Below are 27173 nucleotides of genomic sequence, written 5' to 3'. Positions count from 1 at the left end.
CCTCTTCCCACTACCATATATGTGAGGACACGTGGCTTTCTGGGTGCAGAAACAGCTGTCTCTGAGGTTATCACAGTTCATGACAACAGCCGCTCCCATGACCTGTGAGCTTGACAGCGACCAGCGAGGCAGGCAGGACTCATGGAATGATCCTCCCCTCCTAGCTGTTTCTTTCTTCTATTTATGTGTTCAGCTCATGTTTGCTAAGCATCTACTCAGCCACAGTCAGAGCTTAGAAAATGGAGCAGTAAACTGAGGCTCACAGAAGCCCCATTGCCTGGCCTGTGCCCAGGTCCCCCATGCCAAATCATGAGTTCCCGCCAGCCCCACTGCCTCAGTCTCCCCACGCCTTTCATAGGGGTCCAGAAGCCCCAAGCTCTTCTGCCCTGGCCCAGCACCTCCTGTGAGGCTTTTGGCAGGAGATCGGCCCCAGCAAGCCCTGCCTCTCTGCCCACCACTCAGCTTTCGTGGGCCCAGCCCACTCCATGTGGGAACAGAGGGAAAGAAAGTGTGTCTGTAGGGGACTGTGGGCACCCCTGGGGCAGGGGCTCTGAGTACAGGACACTTGGGCACAGTCTAAGCAGGGTGGGCGTGGGGCCCCGAGACGGGACCCTGCTAAGCATGCTGCTTTCACGAATGGCAGGAGTGAAGGGTGGTGGCTGTCACCAGCTCTGATGAGCTGACTGGCATCTTCCCTCTCTTGGAGCCCTCCCATGGTTCCCTGGGAAGGAGTCCAAACTGCATTCCCAGGCTACAAGGCCCAGCAGAATCCAGTCCTCACCTGCCCCTCTACAGCCCTGGCTCCTGGCGCCCTGGCTTGCCGCCTCCTCCCTAAGCTTCCACCCATTGAGCCACTTGGATGGAGCTCCAGGTCCCCAAGCTCCGTGGCTGTGCCTGTGCCTGCTGCCTGCCTGCTCCTGCCCTGGCTCCTCCTACCCTCACCGGCCTGGGGCTGCAGACACAGAGCCCATGTGTTACCACTCCTGGCCCCGTCACAGCCTGCTTTTCCTGCCCAGTAGTTGTCTGTGGGGTGCTGGTGTTGAAGACAAAGAGTTGGTGCCTGCAAGACAAGGGACAGGAAGCGAAAGGGGAGCAATGGAGAAGGGAGGGGACCCTATCCACCACTTCTTGCTCCTTGCAAGGCGTGGGCTTGCATGTATTTTTGGCCACCCCCAGTGCGGGGAACTTGCCACATCTGGTTTGCCACAGCTACCCTTGTCCAGAGCTTCTCCAAATGTCCCAGGAGCTCTCAGGTGCCCAGATGGATGCCACCCACAGGAGGGCCCAGCTGCCATGGTCTCCAAGGGACTTTGCTACAGCTGACCCCTAGATGGTGCTGTCTGGTCACCCAGGCCATGGAACCAAGACTGTCAGAAAGCCACTCGGGTCCCCCACCTGCCCTGACTCAGAGTTAAAGCAAAGAACACATCACTCAAGCCTCAAGTCTCGGATTCTGTAATCAGAGCAGTCTTCAGAGAGTGTAGGGACCCTTGGGCCCCGATGCTGTCTCCCAGAGAGGGTGCTGCAGGCTGACTAGGGCAACTACTGGGGGAAGAACCCCAGCCAGGATGTTGGGAGGCGGGGCCTGGAGCAGGCAGCTGAAAGGACAGCCGTTGCCAGGTGGCCTGGGTAGAATCCGGCTCTGCCATCTCTGAGCCATGTGGTCTTAGGCAGGCTCTAGCCTTGGCCTCTGAGCCTTGGGCCCCTCATCTGGGCAACAAGGAGTTGGACATCACGTGGGCAGAGCTGTGTGGATGCAAGCAGACACACACATAAAGTGCCACACAGAGCTGGGCACAGGAGCAGCTGTCACTCCCTTGTGCATGGCAGCCCCTCCATGGGCCTCAGTTTCCACTCCTGCAAGAAGAAGAGTAGAGGAGAGGGACCCCCAGAGCGTGAGACCACCCACGCCCCATGCCTGACAGCTGCAGCCTGCCACCCAGCCCTGGGCCCAGGTACACATGGGCACCCAGCAATGATCACGACTGGCGATCATCACTCAGCTCCCTGAACCTCTGGTGCCGTGAGTGATGCTTAGAAATGCGAAGTTCAGGAAGGAAGAGCCAACGCTTATTCACACTTCTCCTCCTACAAAGTCCTGTCCCAGCAGGGCAGTGTGGGCTCCGGAGCCAGGCAGAGCTGGTAGGAGCCCAGACCTGCCATTCTGTGCAACCCTAAGTGAGCGGGCTGACCACAGGCTCTCTGTACCCCATCAACCTCATCTGTAGACGTAGATCCAGTGTTAGCCAAGGAACGTGGCTCTGGGGACTTTGGGGGGCCACAGGTGAATGACAGCCCCTGGCGGGCGGCAGCTGCTCACACTAACATGAGCTCCCCAATCTCTCTGAGGAAGTGAGACCAGGGATGGGGTTCGCCGGGGTCACACATGAATGGTGCCCCTCATATGCCCTGGTCCACCCAACGGCTACTCCCTGAGGGGTCAGGCACCTTAGGAAGGACCCACTTACCTCTTTGGCGAGTTTTTCTGCCTGGTCATAGAAGTTGGTTTCCATCAAGCCAAAAGAGTAGATGCCTTTCACATAGCTAAAAACAGAAAAAAATATCTCAGAATACAAAATGATGGATGGGTAGCAGGTTGAACTGTGTCCCCCCCGAAGATACACTGAGGTCCTAACTGCCAGCACTGGGAATGTGACCTTTTTTGGAAATAGGGTCTTTGCAGAGGTAATAAGTTTAGAGGAGGTCATACGGGATTAGGGTGGGCCCTGACGCAGTGACTGGTGTCCTTACAAGAGGGCCGTGTGAAGACACAGATGCCGAGGGAAGGCGGCAGGTAAAGACCAACGCAGAGTGGCACAGCTGCGAGCCAAGGGACTTCAAGGAACTCTGGGTGCCACCAGAAATTGGAAGAGGCAGGAAGGACCCACCCCTGAGGCTCTGAGGGCACTGCCCTTGCTGACACCTTAGATGGGACTCTTGGCCCTCAAAGCTGTGAGTACCTGTCTGCTGCTCCAAACCACCCAGTTTGCAGCCCTTCGCTATAGCAACCACAGGAGACTGACACAACCTCCAACCCCACGCCAAGCTCTGTGCTTGTCAGCAATTCCGTGCTTCTGACTGGTGAGGGGCAAGGTGAATATTACATCTGCACAATCATCCCCAAGCCCAGCACGGAGAGCGGCCCTGCTCCTCAATTAGCATCCCACCTTCTAAGAATCAACACGGGTCTCCACTGAGAGTAACAAGGGTCTCCTCCCCCTCCTGTCTGCATGGTGACATCCACCCAGAGGCATGACCCAGGGGCACCTCCCTGGGAAGCCTCCGTGACCTGTGGGCTGTCAACAGCTCCTCCTTGACTTCTGCAGTGCTGTACACAGTCCCCTGCCCGGCCTGGAATGCACTCAGTGAATGGCCGGGTCCTCCCCAGACCTGGAGCTCCCACAGGCTGGGACCTGTCTGTCCAACAGCCTCAGCCCAGGCCCAGCCCAGGATGGGCTAGAAGACACTGCTGAATAATCGCACGCTTCCAATCTCTCTCTCTCTCTCTCTCTTTTTTTTTTTTTTGGAGACAGTCTCACTCTGTTGCCCAGGCTGGAGTGCAGTGGCACAATCTCAGCTCACTGCAACCTCCGCCTCCTGAGTTCAAGCAATTCTCCTTCCTCAGCCTCCTGAGTAGCTGGGATTACGGGCACATGCCACCTCGTCCAGCTAATTTTGGTATTTTTAGTAGAGACGGGATTTCACCATGTTGGCCAGGCTGGCCTCAAACTCCTGACCTCAGGTGATCCACCCGCCTCGGCCTCCCAAAGTGCTGGGATTCCAGGCGTGAGGCACCGTGCCCGGCCCACACTTCCAATCTCATCTGCAGCTACACACCCGAGTATCTAGGGTGGTCACACATGAAACAAGTTTTTTTTCCTGTGGTTTCTCCGGGTTAAGTGAAAACAAAATAGGGCAATAGGGCTTCTGTTTGAGACTAAGATGTTAGCTTCATTACTTTGCAAGAAGACTGATTCTAGCTTTTGTTATTCATTGAAGCAATGTTCTTAAGCACTGGCTTCCAGAGTTATCTTTAAAATGTATGTGTGTGTGTATGTGTGTGTGTATATGTATTGTTTACTGGGGTCATTTAATCCTCAACACTTAAGCTATTTATTGTATGTTTGCTGTGTGTCAGGTACTATTAGGTTCTCATGACAGTTAATTTTTATGTGTCAGTTTGGCTGGCCCGTGGTGCTCAGTTGTTTGGTGAAACATCAGTCTAGATGTTGCAGTGAAAGTATTATATATATATATATATTTTTAAAAATATATATATATATTTTAAATATATATATATATTTTTTATATATATATATTCTTTTAGATACAGAGTCTTGCTCTGCTGCCCAGGCTGAGTGCAGTGGCATGATCGCCAGCTCACTGCAGCCTCAAACTCCTGGGCTCAAGGGAACCTCCCGCCACAGCCTCCTGAGTAGCCGGAACTACAGGCACATGCCACCACACCTGGCTAACATTTTTAATTTATTTTTTCTTTTTGAAGAGACAGAGTCTTGCCATGTTGACCAAGCTTATCTCAAACTCCTGGGCTCAAGCAATCCTACCGCCTCAGCTTCCCAAACAGCTGGGATTACAGGCATAAGCCACTGTGCCCAGTCTCGTGAAGGTATTTCTTGATGCGATTTGAGTAAAGCAGATTACCCTCCATGTGGGTGGGCCTCATCCAATCAGTTAAAGGCCTTAAGAGAAAGACGGAGGCCCCTAGAAGAAGAAATTCTGCCTGCAGACTGCCTCCAGATGTAAGACTAATGCCGACTCCTGCAGCGATTTCCAGCTTGCTGCCCTGCCCTACAGATTTTGAACTTGCCAGCCCTCACACTCACATGAGCCAATTCCTTAAAATAAATCTCCATCTCTCTCTCTGTTTCAGAGCTCTCTGGGCTTCTCTGGAGAGTGCTGACTAAATAATACAGCTTATTAACCTGTCCGAACCTCACAACTATTCTGTAATGAAGCTGCAGTGAAGTCAATCCAGTGTGGTGGTCACTGGGGCTGTTCATGCACATTCCAGGCCTTCTTCTCTTCCCAAGCACACGGTAGAACTGTACTTCCTGGTCTCTTGTGGGTGGGTGAGGTCATGTGATCAGTTCTGGCCAATGACTTGGGAGTGGCAGGGTATCCTTTCATTCTAAACCTTTAATTGCCATTGTAAGCCCCCCCAGGAAAGCTTGCTTTTCCCTCTTAGTGACAGGTATGTCCAGAGGGCAGTTGCTTCATCAGCTGGGATCCCAGATGGAGACAAGGACATGGTGGCAGAGCCCTCAGCCCTTCTAAGGTAGCCACGTAGTATGAGTGAAAAATAAACCTTTGCTGTAATAAGCTTTGGGGAAGAAGAACCAGGGGATGTTTATTACTGCAGCAAAAACAATCCCATGCTGACTGATACATAATGGTACTACCTCATTCACAGGTGGGATGAAAATCAAGTGAAGAAAATGAGGCCTTTGAACTTTAAGGAACTAGGAGAATAGCAACAGTGGTCCCATTATTTTTAGGACAGGGCCAAGAGAGTTACCATATTTTTAGGGCAGAAAAGAGAGATTAAGAAACAGAAATAATGTGATTTCCAGCCGGCACATACCTGCTTAGGGGGATGTCAGGTGTCCAGAAGGGGTAAATTCGAGCAACAGAATCTCTCATCTGTTCCTGATAGCCCAGGTAAAAATAAGCATCATGGGAAAATTTCAGGGCCAACATGTCTGTCGGGTGGTCCTGGAGAATCTGTTCCCATAGTTCACAGGCTTTCGGAAAGTTTCTGGAAACCGAGAAAGATTTCTCACCAACGCTGAACACATAGTCCACCCACACAGGGAGTGTAAGAGGCATTGTTTCTCACCAGTGTCATGGTCTACGTGGATGTGTTTTTTTAAAAATCAGTTTCTGACTGGGTGCGGTGGCTTATGCCTGTAATCCCAGCACTTTGGGAGACCAAGGCAGGTGGATCACGAGGTCAGGAGTTCAAGACCAGCCTGGCCAAGATGGTGAAACCCCGTCTCTACTAAAAATACAAAAATGAGCAGGGTGTGGTGATATGTGCCTGTAATCCCAGCTACCCGGGAGGCTGAGGCAGGAGAAATCGCTTGAACCCGGGAGGTGGAGACAGTGAGCCGAGATTGCGCCACTGCATTCCAGCCTGGGCGACAAGAGCAAAACTCTAAATAAATAAATGTAAAAAAAATCAGTTTCTATGTTAGGTTGTGAATCAGAAAACAAACTGAAAACCCAGTGGGAACTTTTACTCTTTAGTTCAATTAAAAAAAAAAAAAACTGGTTTAACAAATTGCCAAAGATAATCCCAGTGGAGACCGTGAGACAGCCACAGGAAGTCTCTGAGGTGGAACCCACACCTGGGCTGACTTACCAGGAAGACCAGGCCGCACCTCCCCAGTCTCAGGGTTCGGAATCCCTGAGCCCCTGCACAATCGGCTAAGGTCGCCTAACTCTGCAGGGCATCTCGCCTGCCTGAGCAGACATGGGGGCTGTCCTGGAGAATGAGGGAACCAGCGTAGGAACAGCGGGGGGATGATGTGAAAGTCAGTGCAAGAGCAAGGAACTTATGGGTGAAGATTTGATTTGATTGTTTATTTCTCACTAGAAGAAGCATGTTTTCTTCTCTCTTCCCTAACCTAGTAATTTCTGTAGTGTGACCCTATTATTTTTGTAAGGAAAATAATATATAATTTACTTAATGAAACAAAGCAAGTTACTTTGGACACTAAGTTGGGAATCTTCACCAACTGCTTCCTCACTCAGCACTACACCAAGAATAGGGAAGCAGACAGGATGCGATTTTCCGTCACAGCATCTCAGGAGGCAGGGAGAGAAGCATTCTCCCACCCCGCCCCCGTCCCAAGGGCATCGGGAAAGGGATACCCTGCCACTCCCCCAGCTCAGCCTCAGGGTGCCAGCTCCCAGCCCAGGGAGGCCCCTCACCCATTGGCAAATGTCTCTACTGCAGACACGTGCAGCTGCTCCCGCCTTGTCAGCGGCTGGGTTCTTGAAATCTCCACCATTGTCTTCACAGCCAGGTCCAGCTCTTTGTCCAGCTTCACAGAGCTTCCAGTGCCAATCAGCACAAGGCCAGTAGCGATGGCATGGCCCATCACTGGTGGGAGGTTAGAGAACGGCTGGTGGTTCAGATGGTCCAGCTCAGCCCATCCCAGCCCAGACTCCACATGTCACAGAGACACCCCACATCCCAGGAGGGGCCAGCCAGGCAGCAGCAGGCTGGGCACTGTGGCCCTGCCTACTGTCTAGAACTCAGCCTCAGCGCTTGTCAAGCATGGAGGGAACTGCAAGCCTAAAGGCACCCTTGAACATTTTTCTAATGAGGGCATTCTGCTGAGTGCCAGTGTCTAAAGCACCTTCCCCCTTCAATGGATGAGCCACTTAGAGGCTGCCTGCAGGCTCATCAGCTGACACTATCGCCACAGCCAGCACAGGGCTCCCGGGAGGCATCAGTGGATGCTGCTCATAAGCGGCTGGACCAAGGAGGCCCCGGAGCACAGAAGTCATGATCCCATCTGTGCTGCTCACACATGCTAAAAGTTAGGGTGGGGGTGAGTGCCTTGTGGCCCTCGCAGCAGCCTTGCTGGCAGGAGTGCAGGCCCCCAGGCCCCACTGTGGGAGAGCCAGGGTGTCCACTGGCATTTGGAACTTGGTCACTGGCTCAGGCCTGGGACCCAGGACCCAACCATAGTGTGCTAGGACCACCCATGTGGCCCCTGGAAAACAGCTGGTGATTCCGATGGTCGAGCCCAGCCCAGCCCAGCTGATGATTCAGGTGGTCGAAGCCTCCTGATCAGGGCTCAAGGTCTGCTCAGAGAGTCCGAGCCCACCCCTGGCTCCTGGCTCCCCATGACTGGGTTTGGCTCCCCCGTTCTCCCCCAGTTATTTCCTTGTTTGTCTTCTCCAGGGCAGTACAAGTCCCCTGCCTTAAGTCTGACTAGGCTGCAGCAGGGTGAGAAGGGTGTCCCTGCCGCACTGACAAGAGCCCTGTCCCCTCATCAGACCTTCTCCCAGGCCCGGAACCTTGCTGCACCGTGGGACCACCCACCTGCAATGCACTGTGCTGGCTTCCCCATGCCCGCTGTACACATGGCTTGCCTGGATGCCGGCCTCTGTCACCACCTCACCCTGGCCACTCTGGATGAGGCCTCACTGGTCCCCTGACGGAGGCTGCAGCAGCCACCTCTCATGTTCCAGGGGTCTGGGCCTTGGATTCAGGAAGCTTTATCTAATCCCAGGTGTCAACCACCAGCTGGGTGGCTTTAAGTACAGTCTTACTCTTGCCAACCCTCAGTTTCCTCATCTGAGAAATGAGATCAGCATCTTCATTCCCGAACTGATGGTAATTAAAGAAAAGATGAGAAAAATGCCTTCTATTAGAACCTGGCATCTTTATGGGAGTGACTGTTTTTCCAGACACAAAGGCAGCTGTCATCTTCTCTCCCTCTGTGCAAATGCCACCCTGGTTGCTGCCACCCAACCTGCCTTCCCCATCCCAACTGTGTCCCTGTGGTAAAGGAAAGAGAGAGGGGCTGGATGTGCGAAGCGGGGCTCCTCCACCCAGGGAAGGCGTTACTCACCAAAGGTTGGATCTGCTGCTTTGAGCTTTGACAGGCAGCCCTCGATGCCACCGAGACTCTTGTCATTGGTCCATTTTACATACTGAAATGGGAAAAGCAAAACAAGTCCTCACGGAGCCCTTGGATCATTCTAACAAAGGTGGCTCTAAATCCAGGTTTACACTATGGGAGGCAGAGGCGGGCAGAACATCTGAGGTCAGGAGTTCGAGACCAGCCTGACCAACATGGTAAAACCCCATCTCTACTAAAAATAGAAAAATTAGTGGGGCGTGGTGGTGCATGCCTGCAGTCCCAGCCACTTGGTAGGCAGAGGCATGAGAATCACTTGAACCCGGGGGCTGAGGTTGCAGTGAGCCAAGATTGTGCCACTGCACTCCAGCCTGGATGGCAGAGAGAGACTGTCTCAAAAAACAAAAAATAAAAATAAATCCAGATTTGTTTTTCTTTGTAGAACACTGAGTATTTTCTGGACTCTAACCCAAAGAAGGCATACCTGGCTGATAACTTTCTTCATACGAAGAAATGAAATACACATCACCCAAGGCACACTTTCTAGGGCTAGGGATGCTGCATTTCCAAAAAAGAAACATCAAAAGGCAGGTTCTGGCTGGGCGCGATCGCTCATGCCTGTAATCCCAGTACTTTGGAAGACTGAGGCGGGTGGATCACTTGAGGGCAGGAGTTTGAGACCAGCCTGGCCAACATGGCGAAACTCTGTCTCTACAAATAATACAAAAATTAGTCAGGCGTGGTGGCACGTGTCTGTAGTCCTAGCAACTTGGGCGGCTGAGACTTGGGTGGCTGAGACAGGAGAATCGCCTGAACCTGGGAGGTAGAGGTTGCAGTGAGCTGAGATCGTGCCACTGCACCCCAGCCTGGGTGACAGAGAAAAGGAAAAAAAAAAGCCAGGCGTGGTGGCTTATGCCTGTAAGCCCAGCACTTTGGGAGGCCGAGGTGGGCGGATCATGAGGTCAGGAGATCGAGACCATCCTGGCTAACACGGTGAAACCCCCGTCTCTACTAAAGATACAAAAAATCAGCCGGGTGTGTTGGTGGGCGCCTGTAATCCCAGCTACTCGGGAGGCTGAGGCAGGAGAATGGCGTGAACCCAGGAGCCACTGCACTCCAGCCTGGGCAACAGAGTGAGACTCTGTCTCAAAAAAAAAAAAAAAAAGAAAAGAAAAAAGAAAAGAAAGAAAAGGCAGGTTCCTCCTGACAGGTGGCCTGCTCCACATCGGCTTCTTCTGCCCTAAGAGGAGCCTTGAAGTTGGTCACGATAGGAATATTCCTGCTTCTTATTCATTCGTGTTAAAAATATTCACAGAAAACACTTATTTTAGAGAGTCAGAAAGACACAAAAGCTGAAAGATAAAACTTACCCAAATCTCATTTTATCATTTTTTTTTAATTGAGACAGAATCTCGCCCTGTCACCCAGGCTGGAGTGCAATGGCACGATCTTGGCTCACTGCAACCTCTGCCTCCAGGGTTCAAGCAATTCTCCTGCCTTGGTAGGAGAATCCCTCCTTAGTAGCTGGGATTACAGGTGTGCACCACTGCGCCCGGCTAATTTTTTTTTTCTTTTTTGAGATGGAGTCTTGCCCTGTCACCCAGGCTGGAAGGCAGTGGCACTATCTCAGCTCACTACAACCCCCACCTCCCTGGTTTAAGAATTCCCCTGCCTCAGCCTCCCGAGAAGCTGGAATTACAGGCCCATGCCACCATGCCCGGCTAATTTTTTTGTATTTTTAGTAGAGACGGGGTTTCACCATGTTGGCCAGGCTGGTCTTGAACTCCTGACCTCAGATGATCCACCTGCCTCAGCCTCCCAAAGTGCTGGGATTACAGGCGTGAGTCACCGCGCCCAGCGCATCATCATTTTTAACAATTTGCTGTATTTGTACCTGGTCCTTTACTCAAATGCCTGTTTTAAAAAAAGTCCTAGACCTATAATCACACATTAGATTTTAAAATATGCCCTTTCAGCTGTCTAACCTACATCTACACAGAATTAGTACATGTATTTTTTTTTAAGACAGGGTTCGCTCTGTTGCCCAGGCTGGAGTACAGTGGCACAATCACAGCTCACTTCAGTCTCAACCGCCCAGGCTCAAGCAATCCTCCTGCCTCAGCCTCCCAAATAGCTGAGACTATAGGCTACACAAGCATTTTGACAAGATACAGGAGGGTTGGCACAAAGATTTAAAGAAGCCAAGTTCTAACACAGGACAGCACAGAGACACCAATACACGGGACAAAATATACCCAGGCTGGGAGGATGAGCTGCCACTGATTGGGGATGTGGTGTGTAACAAACTGAGTACTAGGGGCCGGGCACAGCGGCTCACGCCTGTAATCCCAGCACTTTGAGAGGCCAAGGCAGGGGAATCACAAGGTCAGGAGTTTGTGACCATCCTGACCAACATGGTGAAACCCCGTCTCTACTAAAGATACAAAAAATCAGCTGGGTGTGATGGTGCGTGCCTATAATCCCAGCTACTTCGGAGGGTGAGGCAGGGCAATCACTTGAACCCGAGAGGCGGAGTTTGCAGTGAGTCAAGACTGCGCCATTGCACTCCAGACTGGGTGACAGGGCAAGACTCCGTCTCAAACAAAAAACAAATCGAGTACTCTACAGAGGCCGGCGAGATACAGGAAGGGCAAGTGAGCCAGGTCAAACACAAAATAAACAAACAACTCAGATGCCCACAGCAGAGTCCCTTGGCAGGGCAGGCTGGGAACAGGAGAGGCACCCATGGCGCAGCTCACAGCATTCCATCAGTCCTCTCTTGTTCAGCCCGTAGGCTTCTAAGAGCTACCTGAGTCCTCCTGTTATGTAGATAAAGTCAGTATGCAGGGGCCTCACCACCCACGCCAAGGTCAGCTTAGGTTTCTATCAGTGCAGTTAGGCCCAGGTTCATCCTGGTTCTGCCTGTAATTCATGGACAACCTTCAAGTCAAGTAGGTTCAACTCTCTGAGCCTCAGTTTCCCCACTTGTCAAGGAAGCTAGTTGGATCTTACTTCTGAGACTTCTCCTAGTTCTAAAACTATAGGACCCTTCATTGGTAGAGAAATGACTGGTAATGTGGCAGAAGGTCTTGGCACAGCCTAGGTGAAGGCAGTATACTCACAGATTCATCCCAGGACAGGATCCCACGTCCTAAGTAGCCGAGCCCTGCATCAGACCCTCAGCAGGCCACAACGGGAGGCCCGGGGAGGCCAGCACCCTCAAAAAACATCCCCACGGCACCCACCGCTGTCCACCCACCACTCAGAGTCCTGGGGAAGGAGGGCGAGTGCAGAGGCCCTTTCAGGATGCTGTGGGGGGCAGAGATATGTCCCCACCCTCCCACGTCCTCCAGTACAAAGTGCACAGATGTGCTGCCATCTATTGCTAAGGTCATGGCGCAATTTAAAAAGCTTTCCCCATGGCGGGGCGCGGTGGCTCACGCCTGTAATCCCAGCACTTTGGGAGGCCGAGGCGGGCGGATCACAAGGTCAGGAGATCGAGACCATCCTGGCTAACACGGTGAAACCCCGTCTCTACTAAAAAATACAAAAAAAATTAGTCGGGCGCGGTGGCGGGTGCCTGTAGTCCCAGCTACTCGGGAGGCTGAGGGACAGAATGGCGTGAACCCGGGAGGCGGAGCTTGCAGTGAGCCGAGATAGCGCCATTGCACTCCAGCCTGGGCGACAGAGCAAGACTCCGCCTCAAAAAAAACAAAACAAAAAACAAAACAAAACAAAAAAACAGCTTTCCCCAATTAAAAAACCTTCCCCTAGACCTCCACAGAAGGAGCCGTGGCCTCTCTCGGCAGGCATACCTGGGTCAGCGTGGCATCAAACAGCTTGCAGGCTTCGTTGCTTGTGGTGGAGAGCGGGAGCCTCGCATCCTTCCAGGCCTACAGACGGCAAGAAGGGAATAGCAGTGCTTTCTCTCCAGGAGCCCTTCAAACTTCAACACACACACGTCTCCTGGCCCCTCTGACCTCCACCTTCCTCATCTGTAAAATGGGCTCAGGCTCCCAGTCCTGGGCCGGTTCCAAGGAGCCCCTTACCTTTGCGGGCTTCCCTGCGTCCCCAGCCATGCCCAGTGAGCTACGTTTTTTAGGAGGTCTTGGGGTCTCCCGAGTACCCTGACAGGCGCCCCTTATTTCCCTCGGCGGGGACTCCACAAGAAGGGCCTCGGGTCCCTTCCAGGCGTTGCCGCGGACGCGCCCGTGCGCCCGGGCCATGTCTCCCGTCATTCCGCCAGCACCAGGCCACCCCCAGGACCCGGGGCCCGAGGGGGACCTGGTCGGGGGCAGCCTCCGTGTACCTGGCAGTCGCGCAGAGGCGAGGGTGCGGCCATGTTGCGCCGGGTCTGAGTCCACCGGGAGCTCTGGTCACCCGGGCCTTCCGGGGAGGGGGCGGGGCGGGCGCGGAAAGCGGCGGGGCGGGGCGGCCGCGCTCTCCCGCTAGCTCACTGGTGGGTTTCGGACAGACTGGCCCTGGTCCAGGATCCGGGCCCGCCCCAGAGGCCCGACCGGACTACTCTGCAACGCGACGGGTCCCTTGGGAGCAGGGAGCCCCGGGACAGCGGTCACTTTCAAGTTTATGTCGTTGCGGTCGGCAGCTACCCGCGCGCGCACGGCACACACTCACTTGGCGTTCGGGGCCGGCTTCACTGGGTCGTCCCGCCGCCTCCATCCTCCCTTCTCAAGGATTTGCCGCGGAAAAATCGCTTTGTCTCTTGCAGTAGCGGCTTCTCCCTCTGGACTGGCCCGGTCTGGCCCGGCCCGAACTCTGCCATCAGCCACACTCCAGCCCCAGTCCAATGGGCTCCCCTAGTTTAATCTGCCCCCGCCCCAGGGTGCACGAATCAAGGGCGTAGACCAAGTGCACGGGCAGATCTGGCCTTTATTTAAAATGCTGGTATTTTGTTCATCATGGACTTTTTGCATTAGTTTTGATTTTTGAAATATTGCACTGAAGTATTATTTGTTTTATGTGAGAGCTGTAAAGATAAAACTCTTAGAAGAAAACAGAAGTAAATCTTCATGGCCTTGGATTTAGCAATGGATTCTTAGATGTAACACCAAAAGGACAAGCAACAACAACAAAATAGATAAGCTGGACTTCGTCAAAATTAAAAACTTTTCTGCATCAAAGGACACTACTCAGGAAACTGAAAAGATTAACACAATGGGAAAAAATATTTGTAAATCATATATTGGGTAAGAGTCTAGAATCCAGAATATATAAAGAATTCTTGGCCGGGCACAGCAGCTCACGTCTGTAATCCCAGCCCTTTGGGAGGCTGAGTCAGGTGGATCACTTGAGGTCAGGAGTTCAAGACGAGCCTGGCCAACATGGTGAAACCTTATCTCTATTAAAAGTACAAAAATAGCCAGGCGTGGTGGTGCATGCCTGTAATCCCAACTACTTGGGTGGCTGAGGCAGGAGAATTGCTTGAACCTGGGAAGTGGAGGTTGGAGTAAGCCGAGATTGTGCCACTGCACTCCAACCTGGGCAACAGAGCCAGACTCTGTCTCAAAAAAAAAGAATTCTTACAACTCAACAGCGAAATGACAAACAGCCCAAATTTAAAGTGGGCAAAGAATTTGAGGTGACAGTTCTCCAAAGAAGACACACCTTTCCTACAGCGTTTTCAAGGTTCATTCATACTGAAGGAAGAGGCAGACACAAAAGGTCACACCTGTATTAGTGCATTTACATGCATGTCCAGAATACGCAAACATAGAGACAGAAAGAAGATTGGTGGTGACCACGGACTGAGGGGATGGGGATGATAAGTCACCGAAGCCTTGAACTCCTGGCTCCAGCAATCCTCCCACCTCAGCCTCCCATAAATGGTTACTTTTATGTGAACTTTACCTCAATAAAATAGAATGTCTTGATTATTGAGTTTTTGGTGCCCCTCCACCCTTAAATTTTGCACTTGAGCTGAGTACTAATATGGACTAATACAGTAAATTGGTACCATTAGAGTGAGGTGTTGCCAAAAATATACCTGAAAATGTGGAAGCAACTTTGGAACTGGGTAACGGGCAGAGGTTGGAACAGTTTGGAGGGCTCAGAAGAAGACAGGAGTATGTGGGAAATTTTGGAACTTCCTAGAGACTTGTTGAATGGCTTTGCCCAAAATGCTGATAGTGATATGGACAATAAGGTACAGGCTGAGGTGGTCTCAGATGGAGATGAGGAACTGGAGCAAAGGTGACGCTTTTTATGTTTTAGCAAAGAGACTGGCAGCATTTTGCCCCTGCCCTAGAGATTTGTGGGACTTTGAACTTGAAAGAGATGATTTAGGGTATCTGACAGAAGAAATTTCTAAGCAGCAAAGCATTCAAGAAGTGACTTGGATGTTGTTAAAAAGCATTCAGTTTTAAAAGGGAAACAGAGCATAAAAGTTTGAAAAATTTGCAGACTGAAAATGTGATAGAAAATTCCATTTTCTGAGGAGAATTCAAACCAGCTGCAGAAATTTGTATAAATAACAAGCAGCCAAATGTTAATCCCCAAGACAATGGGGAAAAGGTCTCCACAGCATGTCAGACGTCTTCATGGCAGCCCCTCCCATCACAGGCCTGGAGGCCCAGGAGGAAAAAGTGGTTTTGTGGGCTGTGCCCAGGGTCCCCAAGCTGTGTGCAGCCTAGGGATTTGGTGCCCTGTGTCCCAGCTGCTCCAGCTGTGGCTGAAAAAGGCCAATGTAGAGCGCGGGCTGTGGCTTCAGAGGTTGCAAGCCCCAAGACTTGGCAGCTTCCATGTGGTGTTGAGCCTGCAGTTGCACAGAAGTCAAGAATTGAGGTTTGGGAACCTCTGCCTACATTTCAGAAGATATATGGCAACACCTGGATGCCAGGCAGAAGTTTACTGTAGGGGGAAGGCTCTCATGGAGAACCTGTGCTAGGGCAGTGTGGAAGGGAAATGTAGGGTTAGAGCCCCCACACAGAGTCCCTACTGGGGCACTGCCTAGTGGAGCTGTGAGAAGAGGGCCACCATCCTCCAGACCCTAGAATGGTAGATTCACCAACAGCTTGCACCATGAGTCTAGAAAAGCTGCAGACACTCAACACCAGCCCACGAAGGCAACCAGGAGGGAGGCTGTACCCTGCAAAGCCACATGGGCGGAGCTGCCCAAGACCATAGGAACCCACCTCTTGCATCAGCATGAGCTGGATGTGAGACATGAAGTCAAAGGAGATAATTTTGGAGCTTTAGGATTTGACTGCCCCACTGGATTTCGGACTTGCATGGGCCCTATAACTCCTTTGTTTGGCCAATTTCTCCCATTTGGAATGGTTGTCTTTACCCAATGTCTGTACCCCACTGTATCTAGGAAATAACTAACTTGCTTTTGATTTTTTTTCTGTTTTTTGAGACAGAGTTTCGTTCCTGTTGCCCAGGCTGGAGTGCAATGACACGATCTTGGCTCACCGCAACCTCTGCTTCCCGGGTTCAAGCGATTCTCCTGCCTCAGCCTCCCGAGTAGCTGGGATTACAGGCATGCACCACCACACCTGGCTAATTTTGTATTTTTAGTAGAGATGGGGTTTCTCCATGTTGGTCAGGCTGGTCTCAAACTCCCAAGCTCAGGTGATCCGCCCGCCTCAGCCTCCCAAAGTGCTGGGATTACAGGCATGAGCCACTGCGCCCAGCCAGTTGCTTTTGATTTTACAGGCTCATAAGCATAAGCAACTTCCTTTGTCTCAGACGGGACTTTGGACTGTGGACTTTTGAGTTAATGTGAAATGAGTTAAGACTTTGGAGAACTGTTGGGAAGGCATGATTGGTTTTGAAATGTGAGGAGATGAGATTTGGCAGGGGTGGAATGATATAGTTTGGCTCTGTGTCCCCACCCAAATCTCATCTTGTAGTCCCATAATTCCCACGTTGTGGGAGGGACCGGGTGGGAGATAATTGAATCACAGGGGCAGTTTCCCCCATATTGTTCTGTGGTAGTGAATAAGTCTCAGGAGATATGATGCTTTTATCAGGGGTTTCCGCTTTTGCGTCTTCCTCATTTTCTCTTGCCACTGCCATGCAAGAATTGCTTTTTGCCTCCTGCCATGATTCTGAGGCCTCCCCAGCCATATGGAACTGTAAGTCCAATTAAACCTCGTTTTCTTCCCAGTCTTCGTTATGTCTTTATCAGCAGCATGAAAACGGACTAATACAGGGGAGGGCCAATTAAGACCACGAGTTTGAGACCAGCCTGTGAAACACAGCAAGACACCATCTCTACAAAAATAAAAAATAAAAAATAAATCAGTCAGGTGTAGTGGTGTAGACCTGTAGTATGGGAGGCTGAGGCAGGAGGATTCCTTGAGCCCAGGAGTTCAAGGTTACAGTGAGCTATGATTGCACCATTGCACTCCAGCCTGGGCAACAGAGCAAGACCCTGTCTCTAAAATCATTCAATCAATCAATCAAGTCCCAAAATATACAGCAAGAATGGACAGAGTTAAAGAATGAGGCCAGGCACAGTGGCTCATGCCTGTAATCCCAGCACTTTGGGAGGCCGAGGTGGGTGGATCACTTGAGGTCACGCCATTGCACTCCAGCCTGGGTGACAGAGACTCCGTCTCAAAAAACAAACAAACAAACAACAAACAACAAAAACCCCAAACCAACTAGAAAGAAAAGAGCAAAGGGACCCCAAAGTAAGAAACCGAGAGTCAGACCTTCCTGGGCGCCCAGGGATCTCACAGTTCCCTCCTGATCTCCCATGCTGTGACTGGCTTTCCCAAGGGTTCCTGCTGAAGCCCCTTCTCCGTGGTCAGCTCTGTGGTCTGCATGGGGCTGAACTGCCCTCCTGAGCCATCCTGACCCTGGGCCTGCACACACTTGGGGACGGAGAGGGAAGAGGTACCCAAGAAATCCCCAGTGCCGACTGACCCCAAGCTCCGAGGTCCCAGCTGCTCTCTGGGACTCTGTCCCTGGGACCCCTCTGCCAGTAGCCTTCGACGCCCGAGACCCCCACTGTCCCCAAGACCCTCACTATCCCCGCGATCCCCGCGACCCCCGCGGCGGTTGGGCGCGCCTCGCGGCCTCCGCGGCGCCTCCCAGCTTCTCCTGGGCCGGCGCCATGAGGCCTGGACCCGCTCTCCTCCTTCTGGGCCTGGGCCTGAGCCTGAGCGTTGGCCGCCTCCCGCTGCCGCCGGCTCCTCGCGGGGCACAAGCCGCCGTCTCCGGGGCGCCCGGTGGCCTCCTCAGGGGCGCCCCGGGCCTCGGGGTGCGCGGCGGCCGCGCCCTCCTTAGTCTGCGGCCCAGCGCGGTGCGGGCGGGCGGCGCTGTCCTGAGCGGCCGCGGCAGCCTCTGCTTCCCCCGTGGCGGGGCCGGGCGGCGCTGGTACTACCTCGACTTGCGCGTCCTGCTCAGCGCCCAACGCCTGCCCTGGCCGGCCGCGCCCGCGCTCGTCGACCTGCAGCTCTCCGCGCGCGGCGGCCGCCTGTCTCTGACGTGGTCCGTGCCGCTGCCGCGCTCGCCCGGGCGCCTGGCCTGGGCCTTCCGCCTGCGGCTGCTCGGACCCGGCGCCGCCCGCCCGGCCTCCCCCGCGGCCCGCGTCTCCCCGCGCTCCGCCGCGCCAGGCCCGCGGCCCCAGCAGGGCTTCGTGGCCCGCACCGAGTGCCCCACAGACGGCCCCGCGCGCGTGATGTTGCAGGCCGTCAATTCGTCCAGCCACAGAGCCGTCGAGTCGTCCGTGTCCTGTCAGATAAACGCCTGCGTCATCCAGCGCGTGAGGATCAACACGGACCAGAAGGGCGCCCCCGTGCGCCTGAGCATGAAGGCGGAGGCCACCATCAACGCCTCGGTGCAGCTGGACTGCCCGGCCGCGCGCGCCATCGCCCAGTACTGGCAGGTGTTCTCCGTGCCCGCCGTGGGCCAGGCGCCCGACTGGACGCAGCCCTTGGATCTGCCCCAGCTCGAGATCAGGAACAGCCCCTTGTTCATTCACATCCCCAGCAATTCGTTACAGTGGGGAGTGTATGTGTTTAATTTCACGGTGTCCATCACCACAGGGAACCCCAAGATGCCCGAGGTGAAAGACTCGGACGCCGTCTATGTCTGGATCGTCAGGAGTTCCCTGCAGGCGGTGATGCTTGGCGATGCCAACATAACAGCTAATTTCACAGAGCAGCTGATTCTGGACGGGTCCACGTCCTCGGACCCAGATGCAGACAGCCCGTTACAGGGACTCCAGTTCTTTTGGTACTGTACCACAGATCCCAGAAACTACCGTGGGGATCGAATAATCCTGGGGAGCAAGGAAGTCTGTCACCCCGAGCAGGCCAATCTGAAATGGCCCTGGGCCTCGGGCCCTGTACTGACACTTTTGCCAGAAACACTTAAAGGCGACCACGTGTATTTCTTCAGAATGGTGATTCGGAAGGACTCTAGGACAGCGTTTTCTGATAAGAGGGTCCACGTGCTGCAAGGACCAAAAGCCATAGCACACATCACATGTATCGAAAATTGTGAGAGAAACTTCATTGTCTCTGATAGATTTTCTTTGTTCCTAAATTGCACAAATTGTGCAAGCCGTGATTTCTATAAATGGTCAATTTTGTCTTCTTCAGGTGGTGAGATGCTATTTGATTGGATGGGGGAAACTGTAACAGGAAGGAATGGTGCTTATCTGTCTATAAAAGCTTTTGCTTTTCGGCATTTTTTGGAAGCTGAGTTTTCGATTTCTCTGTATCTAGCATGTTGGAGTGGGGTGACCTCGGTCTTCAGGCATTCTTTTATTATTAACCATGGCCCTCAGATCGGAGAATGCAAAATTAATCCAGCTAAAGGAATTGCACTTATTACTAAATTTGTTGTCCAGTGTAGTAATTTCAGGGATAAGCACGTCCCTCTTACATATAAAATAATTGTTTCTGATTTGCACAGTGTTGGTGAAATCAGTTCAGTAAAAGAGAATACCCTGGGGACCATCCTGTACTTGGGGCCTCAGTCCACAGTACCCCCTTCCTTTCTCCCTGTTGGTACGTTGGCTAGTCAATATGGCTTGAAGATATATGCCCAGGTCTATGACTCTCTAGGAGCTTTTTCTCAGGTGACTTTGCATGCCACCGCACAGGCTCCCACTGACAAAAATTCATCAAAGACAGTGTTGAATCAGTTACTCAGTTTCACCGTGGGACCAAGTTCATTGCTGTCTACTTTGATTCAAAAGCAGGATTTTTTACCTGCAGGTTACTTACTGTATATAGTAGCTTCCGTTTTGAATAACATGAAAACTGAATTACCTCTCCAAGATGACAGAGTCAATCTCCGAAAACACCTCATCGATCAGTCTTTCCTTCTTCCTGTAAGCACTTTGGTAGAAATTGGCCAGGTAGTCATGACTATTACCAAATTAACCCAGAAACCCTCTGAATTCACTTGGGATGCTCAGAAACGTGCCACCATGAGGGTATGGCAAGCAAATCAAGCCCTACAAGAGTATCAGCAAAAAGATAAACACTTTCGATCTGAACAAATAGAAATCGTGAGTACTGGAATACTAATGAGTTTGTCTAATATTCTTAAAATGACTTCTCCTCACCAAGTAGTTAAAGATCCTTTCTATGTAATAGAATCTCTATCAGACACAATACTGGCTAATAAAGTGCCAGGGAACAAAACCACCTCAATGAGAACCCCCAATTTCAACATGTATGTCAAGAAAGTTGAAAAGTGGGGTATTAACCAGCTCTTCAGAAATGAGAAACACTGCAGAAATTGTTTTTATCCAACACTCAATGTGAGCAGTGTTCCTGGTCTGTCTGCAAATGGTCCCATTTCTACAATGTTTTGTGATTTCACAAATGACACCTTTCCTTGGTTAAATGATCAGGAAAACACTTCGGTGGAGGTGTCTGGATTCAGAATGACAGGAGTTGCAGATAACGGTAGTGTGCTAGAGATCACACCTGATGTAGCGGAAGTGTACCTTGTCAGGAAAAACTTGACTTTTGCAGCTTTCAATCTCACAGTGGGACCCAACAGAGAGGTTGATGGGTCCTTGAAGAAGACGACAGGTGGGTTTAGCTTTCAAGTGGACAGCACAGTGCTTAGGGAGGTTCTGGTCCACATAGTAACAGAAGTGATGGTGCTGTTCACAGTGTTGGTGTACACAGGCAGTCAGATCACTCCCACAGCGCTGGTCGCCACCTTCCTGGTGCCTCATGACATCCCTCCAGTTGCCAGCCAGAGTGCCCTGTTTGACCCCGCCTGCACAGTGAAGAAGGCCCGTGTAGTCTGCCTCCCTGTTTCCCTGCTGCAACTCATAGCTCAGCACAGCCACTCTCCCCACTGTACTGTATCCATAGTTCTGCAGGCACCTCGTTTTGTCATGAAGCTCAATGACAAGCTAGTGAGAATTTCTATTTTCAGCGTCCAGTGCTTGGACATGTATGGGATCCAGAGTGAATGGAGAGAGGGTTACTGCATTCTTGGTGAGAAGACCAGCTGGCATGAGGTGCACTGCATCTGCAAGAAGGTAGTAAGGGCTAGGCGGCAGCTGGGCACAATCGGACTCACCGGCATTCACCTGCATACTCACTATGTGATGGCCAAGGTGATTGTGATCCCTAATCCTGTGGATCTACGGTTAAACATCATCAAGAGCCTTCACCAAAACCCCGTGACCCTCTTCACTGTGCTTTTCATTATTCTCTTATATGTGGGCCTAGCTTTTTGGGCTTTATACAGGGATGAAATGGACCAGCATCTTCGGGGGCATGTGATAGTTCTACCAGATAATGATCCTTATGATAATTTATGCTACTTGGTGACTATTTTTACAGGAAGTCGTTGGGGGTCTGGGACCAGGGCCAATGTCTTTGTGCAACTTAGAGGAACTGTGAGTGCCAGCGACGTGCATTGTTTAAGCCATCCACATTTCACAACTCTCTACCGAGGTAGCATCAACACTTTCCTCCTAACGACAAAAAGTGACTTGGGGGACATCCATTCCATCCGTGTGTGGCACAACAACGAGGGTCGATCGCCTAGCTGGTATTTAAGTAGAATCAAAGTGGAAAATCTGTTTAGCAGGCACATTTGGCTGTTCATATGCCAGAAATGGCTTTCTGTTGATACCACTTTGGACAGAACATTTCACGTTACCCATCCAGATGAGCCTCTGACTAGAAAAGCCTTTTTCTTTATAGATGTGAGTAGTAATCTCCAGAAAAACCACATGTGGTTCTCTATTTTTGCTAGTGTTGTTGCTAAAACATTCAATAGGCTCCAGAGATTGTCCTGTTGTTTAGCAATGTTGCTTAGCTCTCTTCTTTGTAACATTATGTTCTTTAATCTAAATAGACAAGAAGAAACTGAGTCAAGAGAGAGGAAGTACATGAGATCAATGATGATAGGAATTGAAAGTGTCTTAATTACAATCCCTGTGCAATTATTAATAACTTTTTTGTTCACCTGTTCCCAGAGGAAACCTCAAGCGGATCTAAAGGAGGTATCTCCTCAAAAGCATCCTCTAATGTCAGAAGCAAGTGAGCACTGGGAAGAATACTTGAGAAAGTGGCATGCTTACGAAACTGCTAAGGTGCACCCCAGGGAGGTTGCAAAACCTGCATCTAAAGGAAAGCCCAGGCTTCCAAAGGCTTCTCCTAAGGCAACCTCCAAACCCAAGCACAGGCATAGGAAAGCACAAATCAAGACCCCGGAGACCCTCGGGCCAAATACAAATTCCAATAACAACATAGAAGATGATCAGGATGTCCATTCTGAACAGCACCCTTCCCAAAAGGATCTCCAGCAGCTTAAGAAAAAGCCCCGGATCGTCCTACCTTGGTGGTGTGTTTATGTTGCATGGTTTTTGGTTTTTGCTACTTCTAGCATATCCTCATTCTTCATTGTATTTTACGGACTGACTTACGGCTATGACAAGTCAATAGAATGGCTCTTTGCATCTTTTTGTTCATTCTGTCAGTCAGTTCTTCTGGTGCAGCCATCTAAAATTATACTCTTGTCAGGCTTCAGAACGAATAAACCCAAGTATTGCAAAAACCTTTCATGGTCAACCAAGTATAAATATACTGAGATCAGGTTGGATGAAATGCGTATGCATCCAGAAGAAATGCAGAGGATACATGACCAGATCGTCCAAATCCGAGGCACGAGGATGTACCAACCCCTTACAGAAGATGAAATCAGAATATTCAAAAGAAAGAAGAGGATCAAGAGAAGAGCACTCCTGTTTCTGAGTTACTTTCTAACTCACTTTATCTTTCTAGTCCTTCTGTTGATCCTTATCGTCCTACTACGTCACACTGACTGCTTTTACTATAACCAGTTTATTCGTGATCGGTTCTCTATGGATCTTGCTACTGTGACTAAGCTGGAAGACATCTATAGATGGCTAAACAGCGTGCTGTTGCCTTTGTTACACAATGACCTGAATCCAACATTTCTTCCTGAAAGCTCGTCTAAAATCCTTGGCCTTCCATTGATGAGGCAAGTGAGAGCAAAATCTAGTGACAAAATGTGTCTACCTGCCGAAAAGTTTGTGCAAAACAGCATCAGAAGAGAAATTCATTGTCACCCCAAATATGGCATTGACCCAGAAGACACAAAAAACTATTCTGGCTTTTGGAATGAATTTGATAAGCAGGCTATAGATGAGAGTACCAATGGATTTACTTATAAGCCTCAAGGAAAGCAATGGCTATATTATTCCTATGGACTACTACACACCTATGGATCTGGAGGATATGCACTCTATTTTTTTCCAGAACAGCAGCGGTTTAATTCCACACTGAGGCTCAAAGAACTTCAAGAAAGCAATTGGCTGGATGAGAAGACATGGGCTGTGGTTTTGGAATTAACAACTTTTAATCCAGATATAAATCTGTTCTGTAGCATTTCGGTCATATTTGAGGTCTCTCAGTTAGGAGTTGTCAACACAAGCATATCTCTGCACTCTTTTTCACTTGCTGATTTTGACAGAAAAGCTTCAGCAGAAATCTACTTGTATGTGGCCATTCTCATTTTTTTCTTAGCCTACGTTGTTGATGAGGGTTGTATCATTATGCAAGAAAGAGCCTCCTATGTGAGAAGTGTGTATAATTTGCTCAACTTTGCTTTAAAGTGCATATTTACTGTGTTGATTGTGCTCTTTCTCAGGAAACATTTCCTGGCCACTGGCATAATTCGGTTTTACTTGTCGAACCCGGAAGACTTCATTCCCTTTCATGCAGTTTCTCAGGTAGATCACATTATGAGGATAATTTTGGGTTTCCTGTTATTTCTGACAATTTTGAAGACCCTCAGGTATTCCAGATTCTTCTACGATGTGCGCCTGGCTCAGAGGGCCATCCAGGCTGCCCTCCCCGGCATCTGCCACGTGGCATTTGTTGTGTCCGTGTATTTCTTCGTATACATGGCTTTTGGTTACCTGGTGTTTGGTCAGCATGAATGGAACTACAGTAACTTGATTCATTCCACTCAGACAGTATTTTCCTATTGTGTCTCAGCTTTCCAGAACACTGAATTTTCCAATAACAGGATTCTGGGGGTCCTGTTCCTCTCATCTTTCATGCTGGTGATGATCTGTGTCTTGATCAACTTATTTCAGGCTGTAATTCTGTCTGCATATGAGGAAATGAAGCAGCCCGTGTATGAGGAGCCATCGGATGAAGTGGAAGCAATGACCTATTTGTGCCGTAAGCTGAGAACCATGTTCAGCTTTCTGACCTTGCAATCTAAGGCCAAAGATGAGCCTGAGTTCTTTATTGACATGCTGTATGGGCAGCCAGAGAAGAACAGCCACCGTTATCTGGGGCTGAAGACCAGAAACATCAACGGGAAGAAAACGGTTTACCTTGTTGTTTGATGAGTGATGGTGTCATGAGTCACAAGCAAGCGTTCCCCCAACTGCTGAGTCTGTGGGATTAAGGGGGTTAGGGAGCGTCAGTGGCTTAGTCATGCTTTCTACTCATGTCCTTCACAAGGCACATGCCCTACATTTGGAAGAATCCCCAATCTCGACCTCTGCTCTTGGGAGTGTAGTGTAGCATCTGGGGAGACAGCAGGATCACAGTGTGGGATTCCTGGACTGATTTCCCTTTAGAGGGGAGTTATGTGACTCCCCGTACAAGGGCAACCCTGTTTCTTTGGTGCCTGCAGTTTAGAGAAGGCAGAGCCACTGGTTTTGAGAACCAGATTTGAGAGAGGGACCTGGCCAGGGTGGAGCATTGTCTGGGTGTTTCTGCGCTTGACCCATGCTGGAAGCTGATGGCCTGTTGCTCCTGACAGAGCCCCAAACTCCTCGGCCTCACTGGGAGGCCCCTTTGTAGACCAGGGCTCCCCTCCTCTTGTTCCCCCTGGGCTTAGGGCCTCGTGGGGAGTTCCAGGACTTGCTTCATGCTTGGGAATGCAGATGTGGTGCTTCTCATTTATTCTTAAAGCTACTGGTAGTTAAAGTAAAATTCAGTAACATTTTCTGACCAAGAGATATGTTTTGTTAAACAACAAAAAGGTACATATGGGTTCACATTGAAATATGTCTATATGCTGAATATAGCAACATATGCATCTAAGACTTGGGCATTTGGTTATTCATGGCGTGCTGGACTATTTAGGAATAAGGAAAATGTGGTTTATCACTTAAGAGAAACAAGGGCTGGTAGCTGTACTATTTTCACTCAGAAGCATGTTCATTTATGTAGATGCCACTTTAAGCTTTATCAGAATTAAATGTGAGATTTCTTCTTTGAGCCTTGCAGTGATTTCTGTGTGAGGGGCATATACACACATAGCTGCTGCCCTCAAAGTGGAGTCCCAGAAAAGGGGGACAACCAAATGAGATGGGTGGCTGCTTTGTACACACCTCGGTGTCCATCATCCTCAGCTGCACTGAAATGGCCATAGCACACTAGGCCCCTGCAGACTCACGTCGATTCCTTCCATCGTTTCCTTCAACGGGATGCCTAGACCTGGGCAGAATGTAGTTCTGTCTCACCTGTTGCCAGGTGGGAAGATGAAAAGGTCTCATGATTCACCCAAGGCTGCACACAGTTGGCAAGGGTCAGAAGGTCACATGGGGGCTGGGCGCAGTGGCTCACGCCTGTAATCCCAGCAATTTGGGAGGCCGAGGTGGGCAGATCACTTGAGGTCAGGAGTTCGAGACCAGCCTGGCCAACATGGTGAAACCCCGTATCTACTAAAAATACAAATATTAGCCAGGCATGGCGCTGGGTACCTGTAGTCCAGGTACTCAAGGGGCTGAGGCAGGAGAATCACTTGAACCCAGGAGGCAGAAGTTGCAGTGAGCTGAGATCTCACCACTGCACTCCAGCCTGGGCAACAGAGCGTGACTCTATCTCAAAACAAACAACAAAAAAAGTCAGATGGGGATTTTCTAACTCCCTTGGTGGGAAAGCCATGGGAGTGGCCTGGCCCACACTGGCCCACTGGTTCCGACTGGGGCACATGTTCTTGAGATAGCACCTCTCTTAACCACCTGACTCCTGAACGGATTGAAAAAAAGGGTCAGCAGGTGTCCAAATGATTACTTTTTACTGATAGAGGCTGGTTGCAGTTGGGTCAAATGCACTTGCCCACTGAACTGCAGAATGAGGGAGTTCGAGACCCAGTTGCAGGCAAGTTGCAGAGGCCTGCCCTTCAAGGCAGCAGAGGCTGCTGGCAGGAGGGCAAGGCAGACACATGCTGTCTGTGGGTGGGCATTCCCAGGCCTTCTCCTCCAGTTTGGTAATCCATTGAAGTCCCTACCCCTTCCCAGGGGTTAAGCGGGGTCAGGGTAGGCTAGTTGGCCACCCTTCCCAGGAAGAAAGCACCAGTGGTGGAGAAGGGTTTCCCACCAACACAGCCTGAGCTGTGCAGTGGGAGAATGAATTACAAATGAGTCAGGGAGGGCCACAGTTGTAACCACAGGGGCCACGTGGGCAGAGGCGGTAGGGAGTCATTGGAGGCCCAGGAACAACCACTGGAGGTGGTTTGAGTGACAACCAGGGACAGCTGCTGTGGGGCCTGCCAAATGAGACAAGAATCTCAATTTCTTGGTGAAAGTGAGAAATCCAGCAGTCACAGGAGTTTTTCCAGGCATGTTGGGAAAGAGAGTACGAGGGGTTTTCTTCTAATCTGTTAGAGTGATGACAGGTATTTATACAGTTTAGAAACAAAGAGATGCCAATTATACCATTATCAGGAGGACAAGGTATCAAGTAACAAAAATTCAGGTTTCTTTTGAAGGCTATTTTCACAGGATAGAGCAACAATCTTGGAGGTGTCCTTCTTTCTTTTTTTTTCTTTTCTTTTTTTTTTTGAGACGGAGTCTCGCTGTCGCCCAGGCTGGAGTGCAGTGGCTTGATCTCAGCTCACTACAACCTCCGCCTCCTGGGTTCAAGCAATTCTCCTGCCTCAGCTTCCCAAGTAGCTGAGACTACAAGTGTGCACCACCACGCTCGGCTATTTTTTGCATTTTTTTTTTTTTTAGCAGAGATGGGGTTTCACCATGTTGGCCAGGCTGGTCTCAAAATCTTGACCTCAGGTGATCCACTTACCTTGGCCTCCCAGTGCTGGGATTACAGC

The 27173-nt window shown here is 50.7% G+C and overlaps 2 protein-coding genes across 6 annotated transcripts in view; one reads left to right on the top strand and one right to left on the bottom strand.

Annotated features, from left to right (window-relative positions):
• TTC38 (tetratricopeptide repeat domain 38) overlaps nt 1–16089 on the bottom strand; it is a 29911-nt gene extending 13822 nt beyond the window's left edge. Inside the window, exons 1-6 of one of the 5 annotated variants that reach the window (XM_055374363.2) lie at nt 13254–16089; nt 12434–12511; nt 8610–8691; nt 6955–7126; nt 5603–5776; nt 2469–2544 (exon numbers count right to left, since the gene is read on the bottom strand). In XM_055374363.2, coding sequence (XP_055230338.1) covers nt 2469–2544; nt 5603–5776; nt 6955–7126; nt 8610–8691; nt 12434–12511; nt 13254–13298 — 627 coding nt within the window. In that variant the 5' untranslated portion in view covers nt 13299–16089. Of the gene's footprint in view, nt 1–2468; nt 2545–5602; nt 5777–6954; nt 7127–8077; nt 8366–8609; nt 8692–12433; nt 12512–12927 lie in introns of those variants that run through there. The other 4 variants (XM_055374364.2, XM_019018664.4, XM_004063653.5 and 1 more) reach the window with 4 other exon arrangements.
• A 1588-nt stretch (nt 16090–17677) lies between these two features.
• PKDREJ (polycystin family receptor for egg jelly) lies at nt 17678–25339 on the top strand. Its single transcript, XM_031005499.3, has one exon. The coding sequence runs from the start codon at nt 17701–17703 to the stop codon at nt 24454–24456; it is 6756 nt and encodes a 2251-aa protein (XP_030861359.2). The 5' UTR covers nt 17678–17700; the 3' UTR covers nt 24457–25339.
• Nucleotides 25340–27173: the final 1834 nt, after the last annotated feature.

Source organism: Gorilla gorilla, chromosome 23 (assembly GCF_029281585.2).
Source record: "Gorilla gorilla gorilla isolate KB3781 chromosome 23, NHGRI_mGorGor1-v2.1_pri, whole genome shotgun sequence".
Taxonomy (NCBI): Eukaryota; Metazoa; Chordata; class Mammalia; order Primates; family Hominidae; genus Gorilla; species Gorilla gorilla.
The sequence above is the reverse complement of the archived record's forward strand: the minus strand, read 5'-3'. Positions and strand labels throughout refer to the sequence as shown.